This window comes from Bos taurus, chromosome 10, assembly GCF_002263795.3.
Source record: "Bos taurus isolate L1 Dominette 01449 registration number 42190680 breed Hereford chromosome 10, ARS-UCD2.0, whole genome shotgun sequence".
In the NCBI taxonomy this organism is placed as follows: Eukaryota; Metazoa; Chordata; class Mammalia; order Artiodactyla; family Bovidae; genus Bos; species Bos taurus.
In genome coordinates this window covers 29,772,304-29,798,023 of record NC_037337.1, presented here as the reverse complement: position 1 = coordinate 29,798,023, position 25,720 = coordinate 29,772,304, and the positions used below count along the sequence as shown (strand labels likewise).

Sequence of the window (25,720 nt, the reverse complement as noted above, 5' to 3'; positions counted from 1 at the left end):
ACTAAGATCATGGCATCCAGTCCCATTACTTCGTGGGAAATAGATGGGGAAACAGTGGAAACAATGTCAGACTTTATTTTTCTGGGCTCCAAAATCACTGCAGATGGTGACTGCAGCCATGAAATTAAAAGACCCTTACTCTTTGGAAGCAAAGTTATGACCAACCTACATAGCATATTAAAAAGCAGAGACATTACTTTGTCAACAAAAGTCTGTATAATCAAGGCTATGGTTTTTCCAGTGGTCATGTATGGATGTGAGAGTTGGACTGTGAAGAAGGCTGAGCACCGAAGAATTGATGCTTTTGAACTGTGGTGTTGGAGAAGACTCTTGAAAGTCCCTTGGACTGCAAGGAGATCCAACCAGTCCATCCTAAAGGAGATCAGTCTTGGGTGTTCATTGGAGGGACTGATGTTGAAGCTGAAACTCCAATACTTTAACCACCTGATGCAAAGAGCTGATTCATTTCAAAGGACCCTGATGCTGGGAAAGATTGAGGGCAGGAGGAGAAGGGGATGACAGAGAATGAGATGGTTGGATGCCACCACTGACTCAATGGACATGGGTTCGGGTAGATTGTGGGAGTTGGTGATGGACAGAGAGGCCTGGTGTGCTGCGGTTCATGGGGTTTCAAGGAGTTGGACACGACTGAGCGACTTAACTGAACTATAGTACCATATTACATCAATTTCAAAATTGATGGAATTTTCATATTTCAGCATCTTTGATACTGGGGTACATCTTGGAATCTATGACAAGTCCTGGCTTAATTGGCAGCAATTTTTGTTTCTTTGGCCACCTGATGTGAAGAACTGACTCAATGAAAATATCCTGATGCTGAGAAAGATTGAAGGCAGGAGAAGGGGATGACAGAGGATGAGATTGTTGGATTGGCATCACTGACTTAATGGACATGAGTTTGAGTAAGCTCTGGGAGTTGGTGATGGAAAGGGAAGCCTGGTGTGTTGTTGTCCATGGGTCGGCAAAGAGTTGGACACGACTGAGTGACTGAACTGAGTAGCACTTGGAATAATGTTGCTACTTATATTGAGTAGCATAGTAGATGACACCTAAACTTGTGATAACTGCCATAAAAACATGATTATCCAGGGTGGATAATGCATATTTATAGTAGACAGGAAATCCCACATTTTCTGTGAATCAATGAACCATCTCCAGAAGAAAGGGACTGCTATGTGGAACTCTACAGTAGCCAAGAGCTATTTCATTCGTATATACTGCAATATAGCAAGGACCCACCCCCTGAACCACAGACAGGCAGCCTGATGAAGCAGCAAGCTATCACCTCCTTCAGTTAAGCACTCACATCTGAGAGCCAAACAGCCAGATCCAGAGAATGAGTGGGGAGAGGCAAGTTTGTGATACTGGGTCCCAATAACCCAGATTCAATAAGCTCAGAGGGTAAAACAATTACGTGGAGAAGAGAATGAAGGAATATGGTGGGAAAGGCCAAGGGATCATGCTTCTAGACAGCTTGTCCAACTGAGTGCAAAGCAAGCCACAGACATAATTTTAAATGGTCTAGTATCCATGCTTTAAAACAAAAACAAGTCAATTAAGATTAATAATATATTTTATTAGTTTAACCCAACATAGGAAAAAAATGCTATTTACCATGAAACCAATATAAAAAAGAAGAAATATTTTGGGGGAGTGTCTTCAAAATCTGATGTATGATTGATTCCTATGGCACATCTAAGTTTGGATCAGCCACATTTCAATTGCTCAGCAGCTGCACGTGGCCAGCGCCTACCATCCTGGGCAACACAAATCTAGACTGCTTTTTTGACCAACTCAGTTAAGTAATGAGTCAACAGTAACAGGTATTTCAACAGAGGCTCTATTTCACCACATGATATTGGGAATGTTTAAGGTTTATTTTTATATTTTAAAATTCTTTTTAGAATAGTAATTTTCCTTCAAATTCTTTTCGTGTCTCATTTTGGCTGACTTTGTTTTAACCATAATTTGAGGTTATTCCTATGTCCTTCCCAACTGCCCTTCATTCTGCTGGATAAAGAAGAGGTGACTTCTTTATTCAATTATAGACCTTTCCCCAGTGAGTTGATCCCTGGGAGAGGGACAAGGGGTCTATGGTTCATCTTAGGGTTGTCAGCTTCTGTCACAATGCCTAACACATAGTGGGCTCTGAAGAAATATTTTTGAAGACGCATTAAAAGGTAAACCAAGGTTGAAAACAGCGGTTCTCAACCTGGGCTGCACACTGGGATTACGTGGGGAGTTAAAAAAAAAGAGTGCTGACGCCTGGTCTCGCCCCCAGAGATCCTGGAAGTAGGTCTGGAATTTGGCTTGGGTGTTGAAATTTTAAAAATCTCCCCCAGGCAATCCTAGTATGCAGTCAGGGTTGAGAACCGCTGCTCTAGGGCTTTCTTAGGACAGCTTACTCTGGCCACATCCTTGCTTTCTTGACACAAGGTTCAGTTTGCCTCAGCTCCATTCCTACTCTCAGAACAGATCATAGTTTCTTAAGAAACCTTGTAGAGAAGAAATTAGGACAGAATTCCCAAGAGTGATTTGCAAATCCTTTCCAAGGCATTGAAGAAGATTTTCAATGTTCTAAATCTATTCATATTTATATTTTTCCAACAAAAGGAATAAAATTCACAATGTAAGTGTTTTAAAATGCTGCTGCTGCTGCTGCTGCTAAGTTGCTTCAGTCGTGTCCAACTCTGTGCGACCCCACAGACGGCAGCCCTCCAGGCTCCCCCATTCCTGGGATTCTCCAGGCAAGAACACTGGAGCAGGTTGCCATTTCCTTCTCCAGTGCATGAGAGTGAAAAGTCAAAGTGAAGTCGCTCAGTCGTGTCCGACTCTTAGTGACCCCATGGACTGCAGCCTACCAGGCTCCTCCATTGATGGGATTTGCCAGGCAAGAGTACTGGAGTGGGGTGCCATTGCCTTCTCTGTTTAAATGCTAGCTAATTTGAAAACATCATAAGGCCATTATAGCATACAGACTGATAATATCCAGGCATCCTCACTGCAGAATTTTTTAGATATAAAAGAACAGCAATTAAAAATAGAAATGGACAGCCAAGACATGGAAGCAACCTTAATGTCCACTGACAGACAAAAGAATAAAGATGTGGTGAGTGTGTGTGTGTGTGTGTGTGTGTGTATACTGTGCTTAGTCACTCAGTCATGTCCAGCTCTTTGCGACCCCATGGACTGTAGCCTGCCAGGCTCCTCTGTCCTCAGTGATTTTCCAGGCAAGAATACTTGAGTGGGTTGCCTGCCATGCCCTCCTCCAGGGGATCTTCCCAACCACCCAGGTCTCCCACATTGCAGGCAGATTCTTTACCAACTGAGCTACTCAGGAAGCTTACATATACACATATATACACATCCATATACACACCATGGAATATTACTCAGCTATAAAAAAGTGAAAAATCCCATCTGCAGCAACATGGATGGACTTGGAGATTATTATACTAAGTGAAATAAGACAGGTTAAGACAAATATCAAATGTTATCACTTATATGTGGAATCTAAAAAAATGATACAAATGAACATATTTCCAAAACAGAAAGAGATTCACAGACAAAGAAAATAAAGTTATGGTTACCAAAGGAAAAAGGAAGGGCAGAGAGAGGGATAAATTAGTAGTTTGGGCTTAACATATACACTCTGCTGCTGCTGCTAAGTTGCTTCAGTCGTCTCCGAGTCTGTGCGACCCCACAGATGGCAGCCCACCAGGCTCCCCCATCCCTGGGATTCTCCAGGCAAGAACACTGGAGCGGGTTGCCATTTCTTTCTCCAATGCATGAAAGTGAAAAGTGAAAGTGAAGTCACTCAGTTGTGTCCGATTCTCAGTGACCCCATGGACTGCAGCGTACCAGGCTCTTCCATGTCTACTATATACAAAATAGATAATAAGGACCTACTACATAGCACAGGAAACCTTACTGAATCTTTTATATTAGACTATAAGGGAAAAGAATCTGAAAAAGAATATAAATATTTATATATATATATATACACACACACATACATACATACATTCCACCTGAAACTAACACAATACTGTAAATCATCTAGACTTCAATAAAAGAATTTAAAAAAATCCAGAAATGGGGGAAAAAGGAATGAAATTTAAGCACACATGACCTCATTTCAAGTTTCCTATACATATGTCAAAAGTAGAAATTATTAATTTGAGGTCAGCAAAAGGAAACATTGTGTGCTCTTCTTTAGGCCATTTAGGCTATACATGAAATAAACATAAAGCAATGTATCATAGCAAATGAAACAACTAACAAAGGATTAATTTCCAAAATATACAAGCAGCTCATATAACTCAATGCCAGAAAAACAAACAACCCAATCAAAAAGTGGGAAAAAAGACCTAAACAGACATTTCTCCAAAGAAGACATACAGATGGCTAACAAACACATGAAAAGATGCTCAACATCACTCATTATTAGAGAAATGCAAATCAAAACCACAATTAGATATGACCTTACACAGGTCAGAATAGCCATCATGAAAAAGTCTACAAACAATAAAAGCTGGACAGGGTGTGAAGAAAAGGGAATGCTCTTGCACTGTTGGTGGGGAATGCAAATGGATACACCCACTATGGAAGATGGTAGAGATTCCTTAAAAAACTAGGAATAAAGCCACCATATGACCCAGCAATCCCACTCCTAGGCATATACCCTGAGGAAACCAAAATTGAAAGAGACACATGTGTCCCATTGTTCTTTGCAGCACTATTTACCATAGCTAGAGCATGGAAGCAACCTAGATGTCCATCAACAGATGAATGGATAAAGAAGTGGTGGTACATATACACAATGGAATACTACTGAGCCATAAAAAGGAACACATTTGAAAACCTATTATACAGAGTGAAGTGAGTCAGAAAGAGAAAGATAAATATTGTATTCTAACACATATATACAGAATCTAGAAAAATGGTACTAAAGAATTTATTTACAGGGCAACAGTGGAAAAACAGACATAGAGAATAGTCTTATGGACATGGCAAGAGGGGAGGAGAGGGTGAGATGTATGGAAAGAGTAACATGGAAACTTACATGACCATATGTAAAATAGATAGCCAACCGGAATTTGCTGTATGGCTCAGGAAATTCAAGCATGGGCTCTGTATCAATCTAGAGGACTGAGATGGGGCGGGAGATGAGAGGGAGGTTCAAAAGGGAGAGGATATATGTATACCTATGTCTGATTCATGTTGAGGTTTGACAGAAAACAAAATTCTGTAAAGAAATTATACTTCAATTAAAAAAAAATTAAAAAAAAGCAATGCATCTACTTTATAAATCACATATAAAATCTAATTTTAGCCATATAACTCATAAATGTTGGTATTACTGTCTGTTCTCAAAATGATACCGTGGCCTGGTGCCAGGACTCCCAACATATTTGAGGTTCAGCTGTGGCCAAGAGAGAACTCTGACTTCTGCTTCAACACAAATGAGACCTCATCCAGGAGGAGGGAGCAATGAACTCTGTACCAAGGGGCCAGTTGGAATGAAGTTTCTCTGACTCATGGACTGAGAATTTCCCTGCCAGTTCCCAAGGTGGTTTGGCCATACTTTATGGATTTACTCTGCTTAAAGGTCTTTTGTTGATAGTTTGGTATCATGTGGCCTTATTAATAAATAGAAATAGCATGCTAATAAACCACTAAAGGTTCCTACATGCATTTCCCCTGGCTTTTGAGCAAAGACAAAAGCCCCCTCTTACTACCGCACACTTTTTTTTTGTTTATTTAGATATAATTGATGTAAAACATTAGCTTCAGGTGTACAACATAATGATTACACACACACATACACACACACACACATAAATAGTGAAATGATCATCACAGTAAGTCTAGTTAACATCAGTCCATGTAGAGCTACAAATTTTGTGTGTGCGATGAGAACGCTTTAAGATCTACTCTCTTAGCAACTTTCAAATACACAGTACAGTATTATTAACTACAGTCACCATCCTGTACATTACATTCCCCACGAGTTATTTCTTTTACAACTGAAAATTGCACCCCACACTTATTTTTGTTTCACATAATAAGTTGGATTTGAGAAACCAGAATAGGAAATATCCAAAAGGCATTAAACTTTCATACTCACTAGCAGGGCTCAACAAAAGTTCCCCAGTCCTGCCAAAACCATGGAGGAAGGAACATAATTCGGTACGATTTTTAAGTCAGTACTGGGTCTCATGTATATCACTTCCATCTGCTAACCCCTGAGGGCCGATGGGTGCCAAGTGATTGGATATGTGACATTCACCTGGCCCCAATTTTCCTTTCTGAAAAGGAATGGAAAATACAATACCAGTTTCCAAGTTGCTACGCTCATAAAACCAGAAAGATAATCACCACCCGCCTACACGACTGCATAAGCCTTGCATGGCCGTCACTTGTCAGTTCACAGGTATGGAGAATCCTCGGGGGAACCATCAAGAGACAAAGAGAAAGCTTTCCCTCGCGAAGTTTATAGAGACAGGAGTAATGTTAAAGGATTTAAACTATTACAGCACATTTGAAAGGTGATATAAAGGTTACAGGACAACTTCATCTACACTGCGCACAGATCCACCATGGGAAGATGGTCTATGGGATCCTTGGCGCTGCCGGGGCTCAGGCAGGATGTGCAGAGTGCTGGGGCTCCGAGAAGACGGGGGACAGGAGGACGTTTCAGAATGCCACATCTCCTACCTTTCTGGAAGAACTCTTCAAGGCTGTCCTTGAACGGCTGCAGATACTCCTTTGGAGACTCCTTACACACGACTGCCATCTGCTTCTCACTTGCTGTGAAGAGAAGGCGGCAGTCAGACTTCCTCAAGAACACAGATCTGCTGAACCCATGCTCTGTGCTCTGCATTAAGTGTGGAATCCTTACCCATCACTATTTATCCAAATTACAGGGCAAGAAGCAAAACCAAAAAACAAAAATAATTACTCATTCTATACCTTTCTTCAGGAACAGGGAAATGCATCACCTTCAACCTTTTTTAATTTTTTTAAAGAAACGCAGCAAAACTTCCGACTTTGCACAGGTGAAAAACTCTGCTTTTTGGTCTCTCAAAAAGAGAGGCAAAAGCAATGTAAGGACTAGTCCTAGCAAATTAAGAGCCCAGATCCTCTTCAGATTCATAGTCCAAAAGCTTAAAATAGATGTTGCAAAAATTCCGAGGTCTTGAACCACCACACAGCATGAGAAGCCAGGTTGGGGAGGATCAAACCTCTCTTCACTTTTGTTCACCTACCCTTCGCATTAATATTTTACTAAATCATGTGAAATCATTTTAAATATGATTTACTACAGACAGGATATCCAGAATTTACCATATGTTGTTTTTTGGTAATCAAGAGCCCTCAGATCAGATAGTTTTCATTTGGTGACATGGAAACTACAATTACCTGTAACAAATCTGTCACAAAAGGCAGTTAACCCAGACAAGGGGCATTTCCCTAAGTTTTGATATGTTTGTACAGTGGCAGAAATGCATTGGGTAGAAGAAAAGGCTTCATTTCTCCCAAGCTAGAGCTGAGTCATGATCACTTTTGTCTGTCGGTCACGGCCATTACTGGCGTGCCATTGTTCAAGAGAATATATTAAAGCACCAGATATTCACCATAAACACATCACCATAAATGGTTCAAAAAAACAGAGAAAGGTATACCCTTGGAGGAATTTACAGAAGCACAAAGGAAGGTATTTTGGAAGAGTACGGTTAGAAAGGATGCCTTTATGTCGGGAAATCTGTATTCAAGAACTTGGTGTTTCCAAAACCAGCATCCCAGAATGTTTACTATGAACATATGAAGTAATCCAGAAGCACAACAGCCCTGAACAGAAAAGGCAAAAGAGGTCCTTCGAAATTAGTTACTTGACATTTTCTCTTACAATATTGCCACCTAGATTGCTGAAATCCTAGATGACTCTGGGAGACTATCAGATTGTACTGCAGATGAAAGCATGATGGCAGGGAATTCTGTCAAGTTCAGCATCAGCTGCAACCTCAGAATCACCTCCAGGGATTCCCTCCTGGGATCATGAGGCTGATCACAGGACACGAGGGCCTAAATGCAGGCTCTTCCCATTGACATAGTTATTTTTCAAAAGTTTTTAATAGAGTTTATTTTGAATATCTATGATGAAGTATTCTGATAATCACTCTAGTGCTATCTAGGAAAACTTTGTCTGCTGGGATGCAAAGGTTCATTTCTTTTTTTTAAAATGATCCATCTTATCTGGAACAAATACCTTAAAACCAGTCCATCATTATTTCAAAACATTCCTCCCCCAACTCCTACACTTTTACCTTTATTTGTCAGTATGTCTGTCCTCTCCACAATACCTACTTAATAATTTTCTACTGTTGTATGATTTTCCTCTACCTCTTTGCTAGTTCTCTCCTATGAACCTAATACTCTACCAGTGTTTCTCAAATGTATGTTACATCAACATGTCCAAAATTTGTGGTGGTGGTTTAGTCGCTCAGTTGTGTCCAACTCTTGTGACCCCATGGACTATCGCCCACCAGGTTCCATAGGATTTTCCAGGCAAGAATACTAGAGTGGGTTGCCATTTCCTTCTCCAGGGGATGTTCCTGACCCAGGGGTCGAACCTGGGTTTCCTGCATTGCAGGCAGATTCTTTACCAACTGAGCTACCACAGAAGTATGTCATTATATTTTATCCCAAGTGGGTCCTCTACATCAGTATCCAGCCAGTTATTAGCACGAGAAAAAGGAGAGTTGTCCTTTTCTCCTCTGTTTTTGTATGTCTCATAGGTTACCTAGTCATGTAACTCCTAAAAGCTTTATCAGTACATGCATTGCTTTTTATATTTTTACTGTGACCAAAATGATAAGTACCTCCCCTCCCATCACTATTCTATTATCAAAATAATGACTTTGGGTTAGAGCTATCAGAGAGGGAAGAGGGATAGTGTATATAGAGCTGGAAGAGGTGAATGTATTGTTTTTATTCTATTCTTTTTTGTTTTAAGGGAGAGGAGATCAAAACTTAACTTTGAAACTTAAGTTTTTTGTGGTCTCTATGGATTAAAATGCAAGATCATCCATTGAAAACAAAAAGGCAAAGGGACAAAAAAAAGATGAAACTAATGGATTCTTGTTGCTCATTCAAATGAATTCAAACTTCCAGGCTGAAATTTAAGGCCTTTTCCTTTTTCAGCTTTATATTTTCCCATATATTTGACTAATGAGACCAAAATTACACGTTTCCAAACTATATCAACCAGTATTGCCAGCTCCATGCCTCCACTCATGCAGTTCTTTGTCCACCCTGCTCTCACTCCCTACATACTTTCTAGTGCATTTGATAAAATCCTATTCATCCTAATAAAGTTTTTCTGAGATGCCACCACTACCATAAAACCCTTCCAATCCAAAGTTTTTGAATCTTTTGAACATCTATCTTCCAGAGAGCATTTATGTTTTACCTTATATTTGTCTATTTATATTAATCCCTGCAAAATCACCATGCAGGTTTCATTTACTCATCCCCAAACTTGTCCAGAGACCTCCATGCATCTGGCCAAAGCATCAAGATTCTTATGTGTAGGAAAGTGGAAAAAAAAATTTAGCAATTTTGACCCCGACTGAGTGAGCTCTCTAGGGACGTAATATGATCTCCTTGTCTCTACTTTTTCCTTCCTTCCTGGGGCTTCCCTGGTGACTCAGATGGTAAAGACTCTGCCTGCAATGCGGGAGACCCGGGTTCAATCACTGGGTCATGAATATCCCCTAGAACAGTGAATGGTTACCCATTCCAGTATTCTTGCCTGGAGAATGCCATGGACAGAGGAGACTGGCAGGCTACAGTCCATGGAGTCGCAAAGAGTCAGATGCGACTAACACTTTCACTTTCCTCCCTAGGTACATCAACAGGTCCCAGTGAAACACTGTGACTGTCCCAAGCTGATGTGAAAGTGCTTAGTGTGAGAGTTGGACTGTGAAGAAGGCTGAGCGCCAAAGAATTGATGCTTTTGAACTGTGGTGTTGGAGAAGACTCTTGAGAGTCCCTTAGACTGCAAGGAGATCCAACCAGTTCATTCTGAAGGAGATCAGCCCTGGGATTTCTTTGGAAGCAATGATGCTAAAGGTGAAACTCCAGTACTTTGGCCACCTGATACGAAGAGTTGACTCATTGGAAAAGACTCTGATGCTGGGAGGGATTGGGGGCAAGAGGAGAAGGGGACGACAGAGGATGAGATGGCTGGATGGCATCACTGACTCAATGGACCTGAGTGTGAGTGAACTCCGGGAGTTGGTGATGGACAAGAAGGCCTGGCGTGCTGCGATTCATGGGGTCGCAAAGAGTCAGACATGACTGAGCAACTGATCTGATCTGAAACATCTACCACTTCATGCTGGAAGGCACAGGAAAGTAGCAAAGATTGTTCTCCTGATTGAATAGTTGTGACAGCAGACTAAGATGTAGGAGACTGATCAGACACACTTTGGAAGAGTTCTACTTTCAAGAATTGACATTTTCCAATGAACTTTTATGACCACATAAACTTTTCTGATGATACCAAACTATGATTCTGAAGCCATATTTATTCTCACAATATAAATTGGGAGAGGGTTTCAAATTAAATGGTCTTCTATTGCATTCATATTCCAACAGTTTCATTTATAGAGAACTATGTTACATGAATACAAATAATATACAGTGAGGCAGGCCTGTATTTTGGTAAAAGGACATAACTGAAGCCAGGACAGTAATTTCTTCAAGGTTATTTCTTCCTAGGCAAAGCAAAGCCCAATGTAGAGCTTCTTTTCTCAATTACACAAACAAAACCTCTGTCTCTGTCTGAATTAAAAGGGTTGATCACTGTGGTTCTCCCTCTGTGCTGGCTGAGATGACAGAGCCCATGGTGTCCATCAAACTCCCCAGATTGGCCAGGTAGTGGTGTGGTAAAAGGCTGGTGCTTGGATCCACACCTACCTGAATGCATGTGGGTTGTGGCTTTTCTCATTTGCAAAACGGGGACCCCCTTACTCACAGGCACAATAGTCTTTCCCTTCTCCAGGGGATCTTCCTAATCCAGGGATCAAACCCAAGTATCCCGCACTGCAGGCAGATTCTTTACCAGCTAAGCCACAAGAGAAGCCCAAGAATACTGGAGTGAGTAGCCTATTCCATTTCCAGCAGATCTTCCCGACCCAGGAATCGAACCAGGGTCTCCTGCATTACAGGCAGATTCTTTACCCACTGAGCTATCAGGGAAGCCCTACAGGCAAGATACATGAATTAAATGAGCCAATGCATGTAAAGTGGTTTGCAGAATGCCTGGCACTATCAAGTGGCATCCAATATATTATCTGTCACTTTTATAACTTTGTAAAATTGGTTGGGAAACATGTCATATGCAGAACAGCAAGAGAGTCATGGCTGGAGATTATGAACTACAAATTCTACACACTCTATTTATGAAAATACACCTCAGTGCAAATCTCCTGTTTGGAACAAAGAGATAATGATTTTTGTTCCCTTGCTGATGATCTACCACCCACTATGAGAATTCAAGGAAGCAACTCCCGGGGGAAAGATGAAGCAAAATGTGAAGTAAGTGTCTGGGGCCTCCGAGCCTCATGGGTTTGAAATGAGAAACACTGAAACCAGTCCAAAGCACAGCAGCTTCCCTGCTGGGTCCCGAGGTCCTGTTTGCACCCCAACGGGCACAGCCTCCCACGTGGCCTGTTAGCATTAAACTTTTCCACACGATCAAAGCACAGGGCTGCCCTCTGACTGTCTGAGTGCAGTGCCATATTCGATGGCCAGGCAGCTGGCCGGCTCCCACTTATTAATTTGGCTTATCCAGGATGCATTCGAGCAGACAAACAGGAGACCTGAAGACTAATTAACACTGACACTGGAGACTGGCAGTGCATAAAGGAGACAGGTCCCTGACAAAGCCCCAGTGCCATTCATTGTCCAACCAGGAGACACTTACACAATGTTGCTGGGCCACCAAGGCTGCCTCACATAGGGCTGTGCCGGCAGTTCCAACATTAGAAGCCAGAGTCACCCAGGATTCTTTCTCTCTCTCTCCTTCTTCTATTAAGTTTGACGAATTAAAGAATATATTAATTCCTGAAGTTAGTTACTAATAGATCATTGTGAGAGAGGAAATATTGAAAGCATTCTCTAAAATACTTGATAATATCCTATCCTATCCTTTCTCTGAGCTCCATGCTCAAAGAACTACCTCAGAGAATTGCTAAAGCAATACAAAGAACAGAGACAGTATGAAAAACTATTAATATATGCCAAGAAAATGGGCAGCCAAGAAAAAAATGGACACATTTTTAGAAATGTATAATCTCCCAAGGTTGAATATATATGTATATCTTATATAATAAAATTATTGATACTAAATTGAGATACTAACTAAAGGTTAAGTACTTACGAAGCATTTAAAATATAAAGTATAGCCAATACTTTATAATAACTATAAATGAAGTATAATATTTAAAAATTGTGGATCACTATGCTGTATACTCAAAGCTTATATACTATTGTACATCAAATATACCTCGATTAAAAAAAACCTTAAAAAATAGGTTGGTTGTCAAATATTTTAGAGGAAGGAAAGATATAGCTTTGAATGTTTTGAGATTTAAAATATTAGACTGTTAAGTTTCTAAGTGGTTGTCTGTTTTTTTGTTTTTTAAACCTTTAAGAACAAGGAAGAAAGCTTATTGAGTCGCTTAAAAAGCATGGGTAGGTTAGAAGGACACAGAGGCAGGGCCGACATATAATTCATCAAAATCTGATACATGTTTAATCATTTTAACAGATCAAATGTACACAGGCATTTCTAAGGAAAACAGGCTACAAATTTTTTTCTGTATGAGTGAAGGACCTATGGTCTTTGTAATGAAGTCAGAATACAGTTTCAGAGAAAAAGAAGGATGCATCTAGGCTTTGCTTTTTAAATCTGGGATTCCCTCTTTTTCCCCTCTCTGTTTACCTAATTCCTACTCAACCTCTTCTTGGATCTGGGCCAGTTTTACTTGTTCTTCAGTTTTATAAGATCCTTAGCCTTTCTCTGAGCTCCATGCTTAAAGAACTAACTCAGAGAATTGCTAAAGCAACACAAAAACTGAGAGAGTATGAAAAACTAACATATGCCAATAAAGTGGACAACTGAGAAAAAATGGACAAATTTCTATAAATGTATAATCTCCCAAGACTGAACCAGGAAGACAGAAAATATGAACAGGCCAATTACCAGTAATGAAAGTAAATCAGTAATAAAAAGTAATTCCTGACAAATGAAAGTCCCAGACCAGACAGCTTCACAGACGAATTCTCCCAAACATTTAGAGAAGAGCTAACACCTATCCTTGTCTAACTATTAAAAAAAAAAAGAAATGAAGAAAAAGGAATGCTTCTGAACTCATTCTATGAGGTCAGCATCATTCTGATATCAAAATCAGACAAAGACATAACACACAGGCAAATTACAGGTCAAAACCACTGATGAATATAGATGAAAAAATCCTCAATAAAAAACAGCAAACTGAATTCAACAATACATAAAAAAATGTCTTATACAGACATCTAATGAATTTCTAAACACTAACAATGAACTCTCAGAAAGAGAAATTTAAGGAAACAACTGCATTTATAATCACATTGGAAAAAATAAAATATTTAAGAATAAACTTAACTAAGGAGGTAAAAGAACTATACTGGGATAAACTATAAAACATTGAAAAAAGAAATTGAAGACAACACAAACAGATGGGAAGACAGACTGTTCATGGACCGGAAGAATGAATGATGTTAAAAATGATCACACTACCCAAGGCAATATAAAAATTCAATGCAATCCTTATCAAAATACCAAGGGCATTTTTCACAGAACTAGAACAAATAATTTAAAAATGTGTATAGAAACAAAAATAGACTCCAAATAGCCAAATAATCTTGAGAGAAGAACAAAAAGCTACAGGAATCATGCTGTCTAACTATACTACAGAGCTTCAGTAATCAAAATATTACTGTGCTGTCACATAAACAGATACATAGATCAATGGAACAGAACAAACAGCTCAGAAATAAGCCCGTGAACTTACTGTCAGTTAATCTAAGACAAAGGAGGTAAGAATATACAATGGAGAAAGGACACTGTTTTCAAAAAGTAGTGCTGGGAAAACAAGACAGCTACATGTAAAGAAATAAATTTGAATATTCTCTAACACCATATACAAAAATAAACTCAAAATGGATTAAAGACCTAAATATAAGACTGGAAACCATAAAACCCCTAAAAGAAAACATAGGCGGAACATTTCTTGACATAAATTGTAACTATATTATTTTTGGATCTGTCTCCTTAAAGCAAAGGCATTAAAAACAAAAATAAACAAATGGGACCTAATTAAACTTAAAAGCTTTTGCACAGCAAAGGAAAGCATCAACAAAACAAAAGGACAACCTAATACATGGGAGAAAATATTTGCAAATGATATGACTGATAGAGAGTTAATCTAACTATCTATCTATCTATCTATAGATACATATATAAACAACTCATACAACAACATCAAAACCCAAACAACTCAATTTTTAAAATGGGCTGAAGACCTGAACAGACACTTTTTCAAAAAGAAATACAGATGGCCAACAGGCATATGAAAAGATGCTCAATACTGTTAATCATCAGAGAAAATGCAATTAAATCCACAATGAGACATCCTCCTCACACTTGGCAGAATAGCTATTATCAAAGAGATCACAGATTATAAACGTTGGTGATGATGTGGGAAAAAGGGAACCCTCATATTGTTGGTGAGAATGTAAATCAGTGCTGCCACTATGGACAACAGTATAGAGGCTCCTCAAAAATCTAAAAATAGAACTACCATATGACCCAGCAATCCACCCCTGGGCATTTATCCAAAAAAACCCAAACAAACCCAAACACTAATTCCAAAAGATACATGCACCCCAATGTTCAAAGCAGCATTATTTATAATTGCCAAGATACGGAAGCACCCTACGTGTCCATCAACAGATGAATGAAGATGTAGTATATATCACAGTGGTATACTACACGGCCATAAAAACACTAAAAGTTTGAAATCCTGCCATCTGCAACAATACGGATGGACTTGGCGAGGGTTATGCCTAGTGAAATAAGTTAGATGGAGAAAGAGAAATACTGTATGATATCATTTACACGTGGAATCTAAAAATATAAAACAATTTATTGAATATAACAAAAAAGAAACAGACTCACAGATATGGAGAAAAAATCAGTGGTTACCAGTGTGGAGAGGGACACAAGGGCTGGCAATATAGGAATAGTGGATTAAGATGTAGAAACTGCTGCTGCTGCTAAGTCGCTTCAGTCGTGTCCGACTCTGTGCGACACCAGAGACGGCAGCCCACCAGGCTCCCCCATCCCTGGGGTTCTCCAGGCAAGAACATTGGAGTGGGTTGCCATTTCCTTCTGCAATGCATGAAAGTGAAAAGCGAAAGGGAAGTCGCTCAGTTGTGTCCGACTCCTAGCGACCCTATGGACTGCAGCCTACCAGGCTCTTCCGTCCATGGGATTTTCCAGGCAAGAGTACTGGAGTGGGGTGCCATTGCCTTCTCCAGATGTAGAAACTACTATGTTTAAAAAAATAAGCTACAGGATATACATATAGTACAACATAGGGGGTATAATCAATATTTTATAACAATTAGAGATGGAATATAACTTTTAAACATTGTGAATGTTGTATATCAACTTTGTATATCAACTATAGCTCGATAAAAAGAAAGTGATTTTAAAAAAGAACTAAGAGACTAAAACAAATGCTTATATTACACCAGTGGGGTTTATGTGAGAGATACAAGTCAGAGTTAGATTATAAAGAGCATAGACTGCTGGGTTAAGGAGTTTATTCTAAAGAAATTCATTCAATAAATACATCAATTCACCAAATAGTCACTGTATGCCCACTGTCTGCCACAAACTGTATTCAATACTAGGGATACATCAGTGGGAAAAAACAAAAAAGACTAAAATCTTTTAGTCTTTGACATTGTAGTGAATGGATCCCCAACAAAAATTTCTTAATGGGAATGGAACACAGTAACTTGCTTCTCATAATCTGAACTGCATGTAAACATATGGGTTATTTACTTTAATGCTGCAAGGAGATCAAACCAGTCAATCCTAAAGAAAATCAATCTTGAATATTCATTGGAAGGACTGATGCTGAAACTGAAGCTCCAATACTTTGACCATCTAATGTGAAGAAACGACTCGTTAGAAAAGACCCTGATGCTGAGAAAGATCGAAAGCAGAAGGGGACAACAGAAAACGGGATGGTTGAATGGCATCACTGACTCGATGGACATGCGCTGAGCAAGCTTTGGGATATGGTGAAGGAGAGGGAAGCCTGGCGTTCTGCAGTCCACGGGGTCACAAAGAGTCAGACAGCACTGAACTACTGAACAGCAACATACTGCACTTCAAGGCTTCTCTTTAGTAACAGCAGGACAGTATACAGTGCTCTTCCCAGTGCCCGTCACATCAAGCAACATATACACACACAGAGCTTTAAGTTATCTAGCCCCAAACATACTTTTATTAAGATAAATTTAAAAACAAATTCAGAAATCAAAATAGCAGTCTTAGCGTGATGAACCTATACAATACCTTTTCATGGTATTGGCCTTGAACTGAATGGCTGGGGGATTATATTACATCCAATGCATTAAAAAAGATATAAAAAACACTGAGCTAATTCAAATCAAGGACTTCTATGGGGGAGGCAAATCATACATAAAATCAGCAAAATGTCAGTAATTTAAAAAATTTGCTTGTTAAAGGTTTGGCACAAATGAGAATGCTATTTTGTGGCTACTTTCTGCATGTTCATTTTTTAAAGAAGGCTACATAAAGGAAAGTATCAACTTACACTTTAAAGTTGAAAGTTTAAAGTAAACAAGTTAAAAATAAACAACAAAAGCTGCAAACAGAAAGTGCCTATTTCATGTTCTTGGATTCTGATGCTGGAAATGGGAGTATTTATGGCTTCACTGGTGACTCATGGAACAACAAATAAGATAAAAAGCAGAGTATGGGGTTGCCCAGGACTGGGAGAAGGAGGGATAGAAAGATTACTGGGATGATGGTTAAAAGACATGAGGCTCCTTTTTGGGTAAGGACAATTTTCTAAAATTGAGTGTGTTGATGGTTGCACAACTCTGCAAATATAACAAAAATCACTGAGTTGTACACCTTAAGAGGGTGAATTAGATGGCATCTATATGTATCTCAATAAACCTATTAAAGAAAAGTTAATTAGAATTCTGAGTCTTAAACTGGAACTATAATGAGCATGTAAGTAAAGAATATCCAATCTGTGCTTCTTTTACAAGATAGAATCATTTTTCAAATCTCAGGTCCAGTTATATCTTCATTATAACTGTTATAATAATATTTATTCAACCATTGATGTGAAGTGGAAAATGAGTTTGGAATATACATGTATTTGAGAAATCAAACATATTAGTCTTCAGAAATACCAATAAATGTTATAAAAATACAAGACTTACTAAACAAATAGTTATATTTAAGAGAAATACAAGCAAGGGACTGAAATAATTTTGTTAACTTTTAACATATTAAAACAAGAGCTTTGGCATATTTTTTCATTGTGGTAGACCACTGTCTATATATCTGTAATATATATACACACATATAGATAATTAATATATTAAAATTTTTTTCTCTTTGAACTACTCTTAATCTAAAGATATATTCACTTATTCTTAGTTTTCCTCACTCTTTATTGGCTTGGAAAGTTATTTAATACCTCGCTGATTCTTGGTTTCTGATATATAAAATTCTTGAGGACTAAATGAGATGTACATGAAAAAGCATTTTGTATACTGAGCAGTAAAATGCTATTCAAACTATTCTTTATCCACTTAAAATATTCAAACAGTCCTAAGCCTAGTTAGAATACATACTGTACATGGCTTTATTCTTCTCATTTCCAGGAACAATGAAACAATAACAGGCCCACAAATTCTTTAAACAAGTTGACTTTCCTAATATTTATGTGTTTAGTAAACAACAAATCACTATGTTATAAATAGTCTGATTTCTTTCACAGCCAAACCATCTTTAAAATTTGCCCGTACTCACTTTTTCTGTTTCTCATTTACCACTTAGTCCCAGACCCACTGAAATTTACTTCACCCCAATTATGACAAGGGAAAGAATACCCTCAAGTTACCAGTGAATCCTCCCTATTGTCACTGTCTTAAAAAAACTTTCACCACCCAGCAGGATTCCACTCTGTCACCCATGCGCCCATCTTGAAATAATTTGTCCCTTGGCTCTGGGTCCAGCATCCCTGACTTTCTTCCTACCTCAATTGCTCTGTCTCCTTTGCAGCCTCATCTTTCTATACTCAGCCATTAAATGCTCAAATTTTTGAACATTTCTTCTCTCATGTGGTGGTCTCTTGCTAGACAATGTCTGCATAAACATTTCAGTCCCATCTGTGGGACGCTAACTCCTGCATGCACATGTCTATCCCATAGCTCCATCTCCACAGGCGCTCTGCAGTCCATCACTCTGACCAGACTGCTGAGACACCCTCTTGGCTGTTTCTCCCATACCCTTGCTTCCTCTGGATTTGTCCTTCACATTGGAGTCACAGTGATCTTCATAAAATACACATCTGATTATGCCAACCCCCTGCTTAAACCCACCAGCTCTTAGAGACTGGCCACTGCCAGGCCCTGCATAAGCTGACTCTTGCCCCTCCCCAGCCTCACTCTGTCCCCACACCACACTCTGTGCTCCAGCCACAGTGGCCCTCTCTCAGTTCCTCAAACTCCATCAGTTCCTTCCCATCCCCAGGGTGTTCTTTTAGCCAGTGATCTTTCCTCCAGGTTCCCCAGGTGGTGCTAGTGATAATGAACCCACCTGCCAATAAAGATGCGGATTTGGTCCCTGGGACAGGAAGATCCCTTGAGGAGGGCATGGCAACCCACGCCAGTATTCTTGCCTGGAAGTACCATGGAGAGGGGATTTTTGGGGGGCTACAAAGAGTCAGACATGACTGAAGCAACCTATCATGCATGCCTATGTACACACTCTCCTCTATCCTCTGGGTAACCAGGGCCTGGTTAGTGGTTAGTCATCATTTTCATCTCAGCTCTAAGGGCACATCACTGGGGTTTCTTTTTGACTCTCCACTCTATATGAATGAGGTCTTCTCCATTACACAATCTCACAGCATGGCGTACTTCCCCTTTGTAACTATGATTTTCCCGATTATTTGGTTGTCTTCTCCATTAGGCAGGAGCACTGTACTTTGTTATCTCCCTGGCACCTGATATAATGTCTAATCTAAACAAGACACTCAAAGAGTAGTTGCTAAATAAATGACTAAACGACCAAGTAAACTACAAAATGAATACACTTATATGCATGCAGTATAGTTATTAGTGCCCTGATAGAATCTGTCTCTCAGATCAGATCAGTCGCTCAATCGTGTCCGACTCTTGGCAACCCCATGAATCACAGCACACCAGGCCTCCGTGTCCATCACCAACTCCCGGAGTTCACTCAGACTCACGTCCATCGAGTCAGTGATGCCATCCAGCCATCTCATGCTCTGTCGTCCCCTTCTCCTCCTGCCCCCAATCCCTCCCAGCATCAGAGTCTTTTCCAATGAGTCAACTCTTTGCATGAGGTGGCCAAAGTACTGGAGTTTCAGCTTTAGCATCATTCCTTCCAAAGAAATCCCAGGGCTGATCTCCTTCAGAATGGACTGGGTGGATCTCCTTGCAGTCCAAGGGAGTTTCAAGAGTCTTCTCCAACACCACAGTTCAAAAGCATCAATTCTTCGGCACTCAGCCTTCTTCACAGTCCAACTCTCACATCCATACATGACCACAGGAAAAACCATAGCCTTGACTAGACGAACCTTTGTTGGCAAAGTAATGTCTCTGCTTTTGAAGATGCTATCTAGGTTGGTCATAACTTTCCTTCCAAGGAGTAAGCGTCTTTTAATTTCATAGCTGCAGTCAGCATCTGCAGTGATTTTGGAGCCCCCAAAAATAAAGTCTGACACTGTTTCCACTGTTTCCCCATCTATTTCCCATGAAGTGATGGGGCCAGATGCCATGATCTTCATTTTCTGAATGTTGAGCTTTAAGCCAACTTTTTCACTCTCCTCTTTCACTTTCATCAAGAGGCTTTTGAGTTCCTCTTCACTTTCTGCCATAAGGGTGGTGTCATCTGCATATCTGAGGTTATTGATATTTCTCCCAGCAATCTTGATTCCAACTTGTGTTTCTTCCAGTCCAGCGTTTCTCATGATGTACTCTGCATATAAGTTAAATAAACAGGGTGACAATATACAGCCTTGACGAACTCCTTTTCCTATTTGGAACCAGTTTGTTGTTCCATGTCCAGTTCTAACTGTTGCTTCCTGACCTGCATACAAATTTCTCAAGAGGCAGATCAGGTGGTCTGGTATTCTCATCTCTTTCAGAATTTTCCACAGTTTATTGTGATCCACACAGTCAAAGGCTTTGGCATAGTCAATAAAGCAGAAATAGATGAATCTGTCTCTGCTGCTGCTACTGCTGCTAAGTCGCTTCAGTCGTGTCCGACTCTGTGTGACCCCATAGACGGCAGCTCACCAGGCTCCCTCATCCCTAGAATTCTCCAGGCAAGAACACGGAGTGGGTTGCCACTTCCTTCTCCAATTCATGAAAGTGAAAAGAGAAAGTGAAGTCGCTCAGCCGTGTCTAACTCTTCCCGACCCCATAGACTGCAGCCTACCAGGCTCCTCTGTCCATGGGATTTTCCAGGCAAGAGTACTGCAGTGGGGTGCCATTGCCTTCTCCAAATCTGTCTCTAGTATATACATATACAACCACACAAAAATACATCTCTATATGTATAATAAACCTAGACAGATAGAGGCAAGGGCTAGGGAAAACACACGTAGACTGGATACCATGTCGTTTTCATTACTATTCTTTTATTCAGATATGAGATATACGTTTTTTAAAAAACATCTCAAAAGCTAGATTCAGAATTCTTGGAAAGGGGACAGTAATAATTAGAAACAAGTCTCTGATACATTCTTGGAGCCAAACATCTCAGGATCTCCAGATGAGGCCTCAGGAACATTCTGGCTTCAGGGAAATGGGATTCTGTCTTTTGTAACAGAGGAAGAGGAGTTTGGATCTCTCTCAGAAGGAGAGATGGATACAGACCTTTATGGGTAGGAAGAGAATATAAGTGAATTGGAGAAGTCTGGCCTTTGGGGCATCCCCATAGCTTCAGTAGAGCCTCACTGATCTCACAGTGCTTGCAATTGTGAGTGAGTGTGGCCTGTGAATAATGAAGACGGAGCTCAATTTTCACAAAGTTTGGACCTAGTGCAGAGCAGACACTTCACAGGAAGGCAACCCTCCAATTCCCTGGCCTTCCAATCCTATGGACATCTTTGTTTTTCAACATGCATGCTAAGTCGGTTCAGTCATGTCTGATCCTTTGCAACCCTATGGACTGTACCCTGCCAAGGTCCTCTGTCCACAGGATTTTCTAGACAAGAATACTGGAGTGGGTTGCCATTTCCTACTCCAGGGGATCTTCACCCAGGGATGGAACCTGGATCTCCTGCATTGCAGGCAGATTCTTTACCACTAAGCCACCTGGGAAGCCCCTTCTTTTTCCACAGAGATGGGATTTTAGAGTGAGCTGCACTTCGATCACAGGAGACAGGGTGGTTTCTAGCCCTACAAAACACCTTTATGGGTTTTACAAATACTCATACCTTCAAAATATTGAGTATCTGCACTTTTGTCAGTGGTAAGTGTTGGAGACAAACATTTAACCAGACATACTGGGTGAGCACTGGCTGCGCAGCGCTGGAGCGGTGAGTGGCCGAGAGGAGATACCCCATGTCCAAGGTCAGTAGTGGCAGCCGTGAGGAGATACCCCACGTCCAAGGTAAGGGGCAGCGGCTGCACTTTGCTGGAGCAGATACCACTGTGTGAAGAGATAACTCACAGCCAAGGTAAGAGAAACCCCAGTAAGAGGGTAGGCAGTGAGAAAGGGAATCAGAGGGCAGGCAGACTGAAACCACAATCACAGAAAACTAACCACTCTAATCACGTGGACCATAGCCTTGTCTAATTCAGTGAAACTAAGCCATGCCGTGTAGGGCCACCGGAGAGAGATAGGTCTTGGTGGAGAGTTCTGACAAAATGTGATCCAGTGGAGAAGGGAATGGCAAACCACTTCAGTATTCTTGCCTTGAGAACCCCATGAACAGTATGAAAAGGCAAAAAGACACTAGGCAAAATAGGACACTAAAAGATGAACTCCCCGGGTCGGTAAGTGCCCAATATGCTACTGGAGATCAGTGGAGAAATAACTCCAGAAAGAATGAAGAGACAGCCAAAGCAAAAACAACACCCAGCTGTGGATGTGACCGGTGACAGAAGCAAGGTCCGATGCTGTAAAGAGCAATATTGCATAGGAACCTGGAATGTTAGGTCCATGAATCAAGGCAAGTTTGAAGTGGTCAAACAGGAGATGGCAAGAGTGAATGTCGACATTCTAGGAATCAGCGAAATAAGATGGACTGGAATGGGTGAATTTAACTCAGATGACCATTATATCTACTACTGCGGGCAGGAATCCCTTAGAAGAAATGGAGTAGCCATCATGGTCAACAAAAGAGTATGAAATGCAGTACTTGGATGCAATCTCAAAAACGACAGAATGATCTCTGTTCGTTTCCAAGGCAAACCATTCAATATCACAGTAATCCAAGTGTATGTCCCAACCAGTAACGCTGAAGAAGCTGAAGTTGAACAGTTCTATGAAGCCCTACAAGACCTTCTAGAACTAACACCCAAAAAGATGTCCTTTTCATTATAGGGGACTGGAATGCAAAAGTAGGAAGTCAAGAAACACCTGGAGTGACAGGCAAATCTGTAGTACAAACACCTGGAGTACAGAATGAAGCAGAGCAAAGGCTAATAGAGTTTTGCCAAGAGAACGCAGTGGTCATAGCAAACACTCTCTTCCAACAACACAAGAGAAGACTCTACACATGGACATTACCAGATGGCCAGCACCGAAATCAGACTGATTATATTCTCTGCAGCCAAAGATGGAGAAGCTCCATATAGTCAGCAAAAACAAGACTGGGAGCTGACCGTGGCTCAGATCATGAACTCCTCCTTATTGCCAAATTCAGACTTAAATTGAAGAAAGTGGGGAAAACCACTAGACCATTCAGGTACGACCTAAATCAAATCCCTTATGATTATACAGTGGAAGTGAGAAATAGACTCAAGGGACTAGATCTGATAGACAGAGTGCCTGATGAACTATGGACGGAGGTTCGTGACATTGTTCAGGAGACAGGGATCAAGACCACCTCAAGAAACAGACATGCAAAAAAGCAATATGGCTGTCTGAGGAGGCCTTACAAATAGCTGTGAAAAGATGAGAAGTGAAAGGCAAAGGAGAAAAGGAAAGATATAACCATTTGAATGCAGAGTTCCAAAGAATAGCAAGGAGAGATAAGAAAGCCTTAGCGATCAGTGCAAAGAAATCGAGGAAAACAACAGAATGGGAAAGACTAGAGATCTCTTCAAGAAATTAGAGATACCAAGGGAACATTTTATGCAAAGATGGGCTCAATAAAGGACAAAAATGGTATGGACCTAACAGAAGCAGAAGATATTAAGAGGAGGTGGCAAGAATACACAGAATTGTACAAAAAAGATCTTCACAACCCAGATAATCACGGTAGTGTGATCACTCACCTAGAGCCAGACATTCTGCAATGTGAAGTCAAGTGGGCCTTAGGAAGCATCACTCTAAACACAGCTAGTGGAGGTAATGGAATTCCAGTTGAGCTATTCCAAATCCTGAAAGATGATGCTGAGAAAGTGCTGCACTCAATATGCCAGCAAATTTGGAAAACTCAGCAGTGGCCACAGGACTGGAAAAGGTCAGTTTTCATTCCAATCCCAAAGAAAGGCAATGCCAAAGAATGCTCAAACTACCACACAATTGCACTCCTCTCACACGCTAGTAAAGTAACACTCAAAATTCTCCAAGCCAGGCTTCAACAGTAAGTGAACCATGAACTTCTAGATGTTCAAGCTGGTTTTAGAAAAGGCAGAGGAACCAGAGATCAAAATGCCAACATCCAGTAGATCATGGAAAAAGCAAGAGAGTTCCAGAAAAACATCTATTTCTGCTTTCTTGACTATGCCAAAGCCTTTGACTGTGTGGATCACAACAAACTGTGGAAAATTCTGAAAGAGATGGGAATACCAGACCACCTGATCTGCCTCTTGAGAAATTTGTATGCAGGTCAGGAAGCAACAGTTAGAACTGGACATGGAACAACAGACTGGTTCCAAATAGGGAAAGGAGTACGTCAAGGCTGTATATTGTCACCCTGTTTATTTAACTTATATGCAGAGTACATCATGAGAAATGCTGGGCTGAAGGAAGCACAAGCTGGAATCAAGTTTGCCAGGAGAAATCTCAATAACCTCAGATATGCAGATGACACCACCCTTATGGCAGAAAGTGAAGAAGAACTAAAGAGCCTCTTGATGAAAGTGAAAAAGGAGAGTCAAAGAGCTGGCTTAAAGCTCAACATTTAGAACTAAGATCATGGCATCTGGTCCCATTACTTCATGGTAAATAGTTGGGGAAACAGTGGAAACAGTGGCTGACTTTATTTTCTGGGCTCCAAAAGTCACTGCAGATGGTGACTGCAGTCTTGAAATTAAAAGATTCTTGCTCCTTGGAAGAAAAGCTATGACCAACCTAGACAGCATATTAAAAAGCAGAGACATTACTTTGCCAACACAGGTCCATATAGTCAAGGTTATACTTTTTTCAGTAGTCATGTATGGATGTGAGAGTTGGACTATAAGGAAAGTTGAGTGCCAAAGAATTGATGCTTTTGAACTGTGGTGTTGGAGAAGACTCTTGAGAGTCCTTTGGACGCAAGGAGATCCAACCAGTCCATCCTAAAGGAAATCAGTCCTGGGTATTTATTGGAGAGACTGATGTTGAAGCTGAAACTCCAATACTTTAGCCACCTGATGTGAAGAGCTGACTCATTTGAAAAGACCCTGATGCTGGGAAAGATTGAGGGCAGGAGGAGAAGGGGATGAGAGAGGAAGAGATGGTTGGATTGCATCACCGACTCGATGGACATGGGTTTGGGTGGACTCTGGGAGTTGGTGATGGACAGGGAGGCCTGGTGTGCTGTGGTCCATGAGGTCGTGAAGAGTTGGACACAACTGAGTGACTGAACTGAATTGAATTGGGCATTTCAAGGCTTCCCAGTTGGCCAGAGGTAAAAAATCTACCTGGCAATGCAGGAGACGCAAGAGACGTGGGTTTGATCCCTGGGTTGGAAAGATCCCCTGAAGTAGGAAATGGCAACCCACATCAGTATTCTTGCCTGGAAAATCCCATGGACAGAGGGTCTAAGACCCATGGCGGGTTATAGTCCATGGGGTTGCAAAGAGTCGGACACAACTGAGCATGCATGTATCAGTCATCTCTCCTTTAAAATTGTTCATAAGAGTCTAATAACATAGAGAGACAAGGAAATCAACAAAG

At 40.6% G+C, this 25,720-nt stretch overlaps 1 protein-coding gene across 8 annotated transcripts in view; it reads right to left on the bottom strand.

The window, feature by feature from the left end:
• Positions 1–25,720, bottom strand: part of FMN1 (formin 1) — a 503,899-nt gene that overhangs the window by 99,934 nt on the left and 378,245 nt on the right. For all 8 annotated transcript variants that reach the window (XR_009496164.1, XM_059890798.1, XM_059890801.1 and 5 more), the window contains one exon: positions 6,742–6,834. Coding sequence is in view for 7 of the 8 variants with exons in the window: in XM_059890798.1 (XP_059746781.1) it covers positions 6,742–6,834 (93 nt within the window). In the remaining variant the exon portion in view is untranslated. The remainder of the gene's footprint in view (positions 1–6,741; positions 6,835–25,720) is intronic.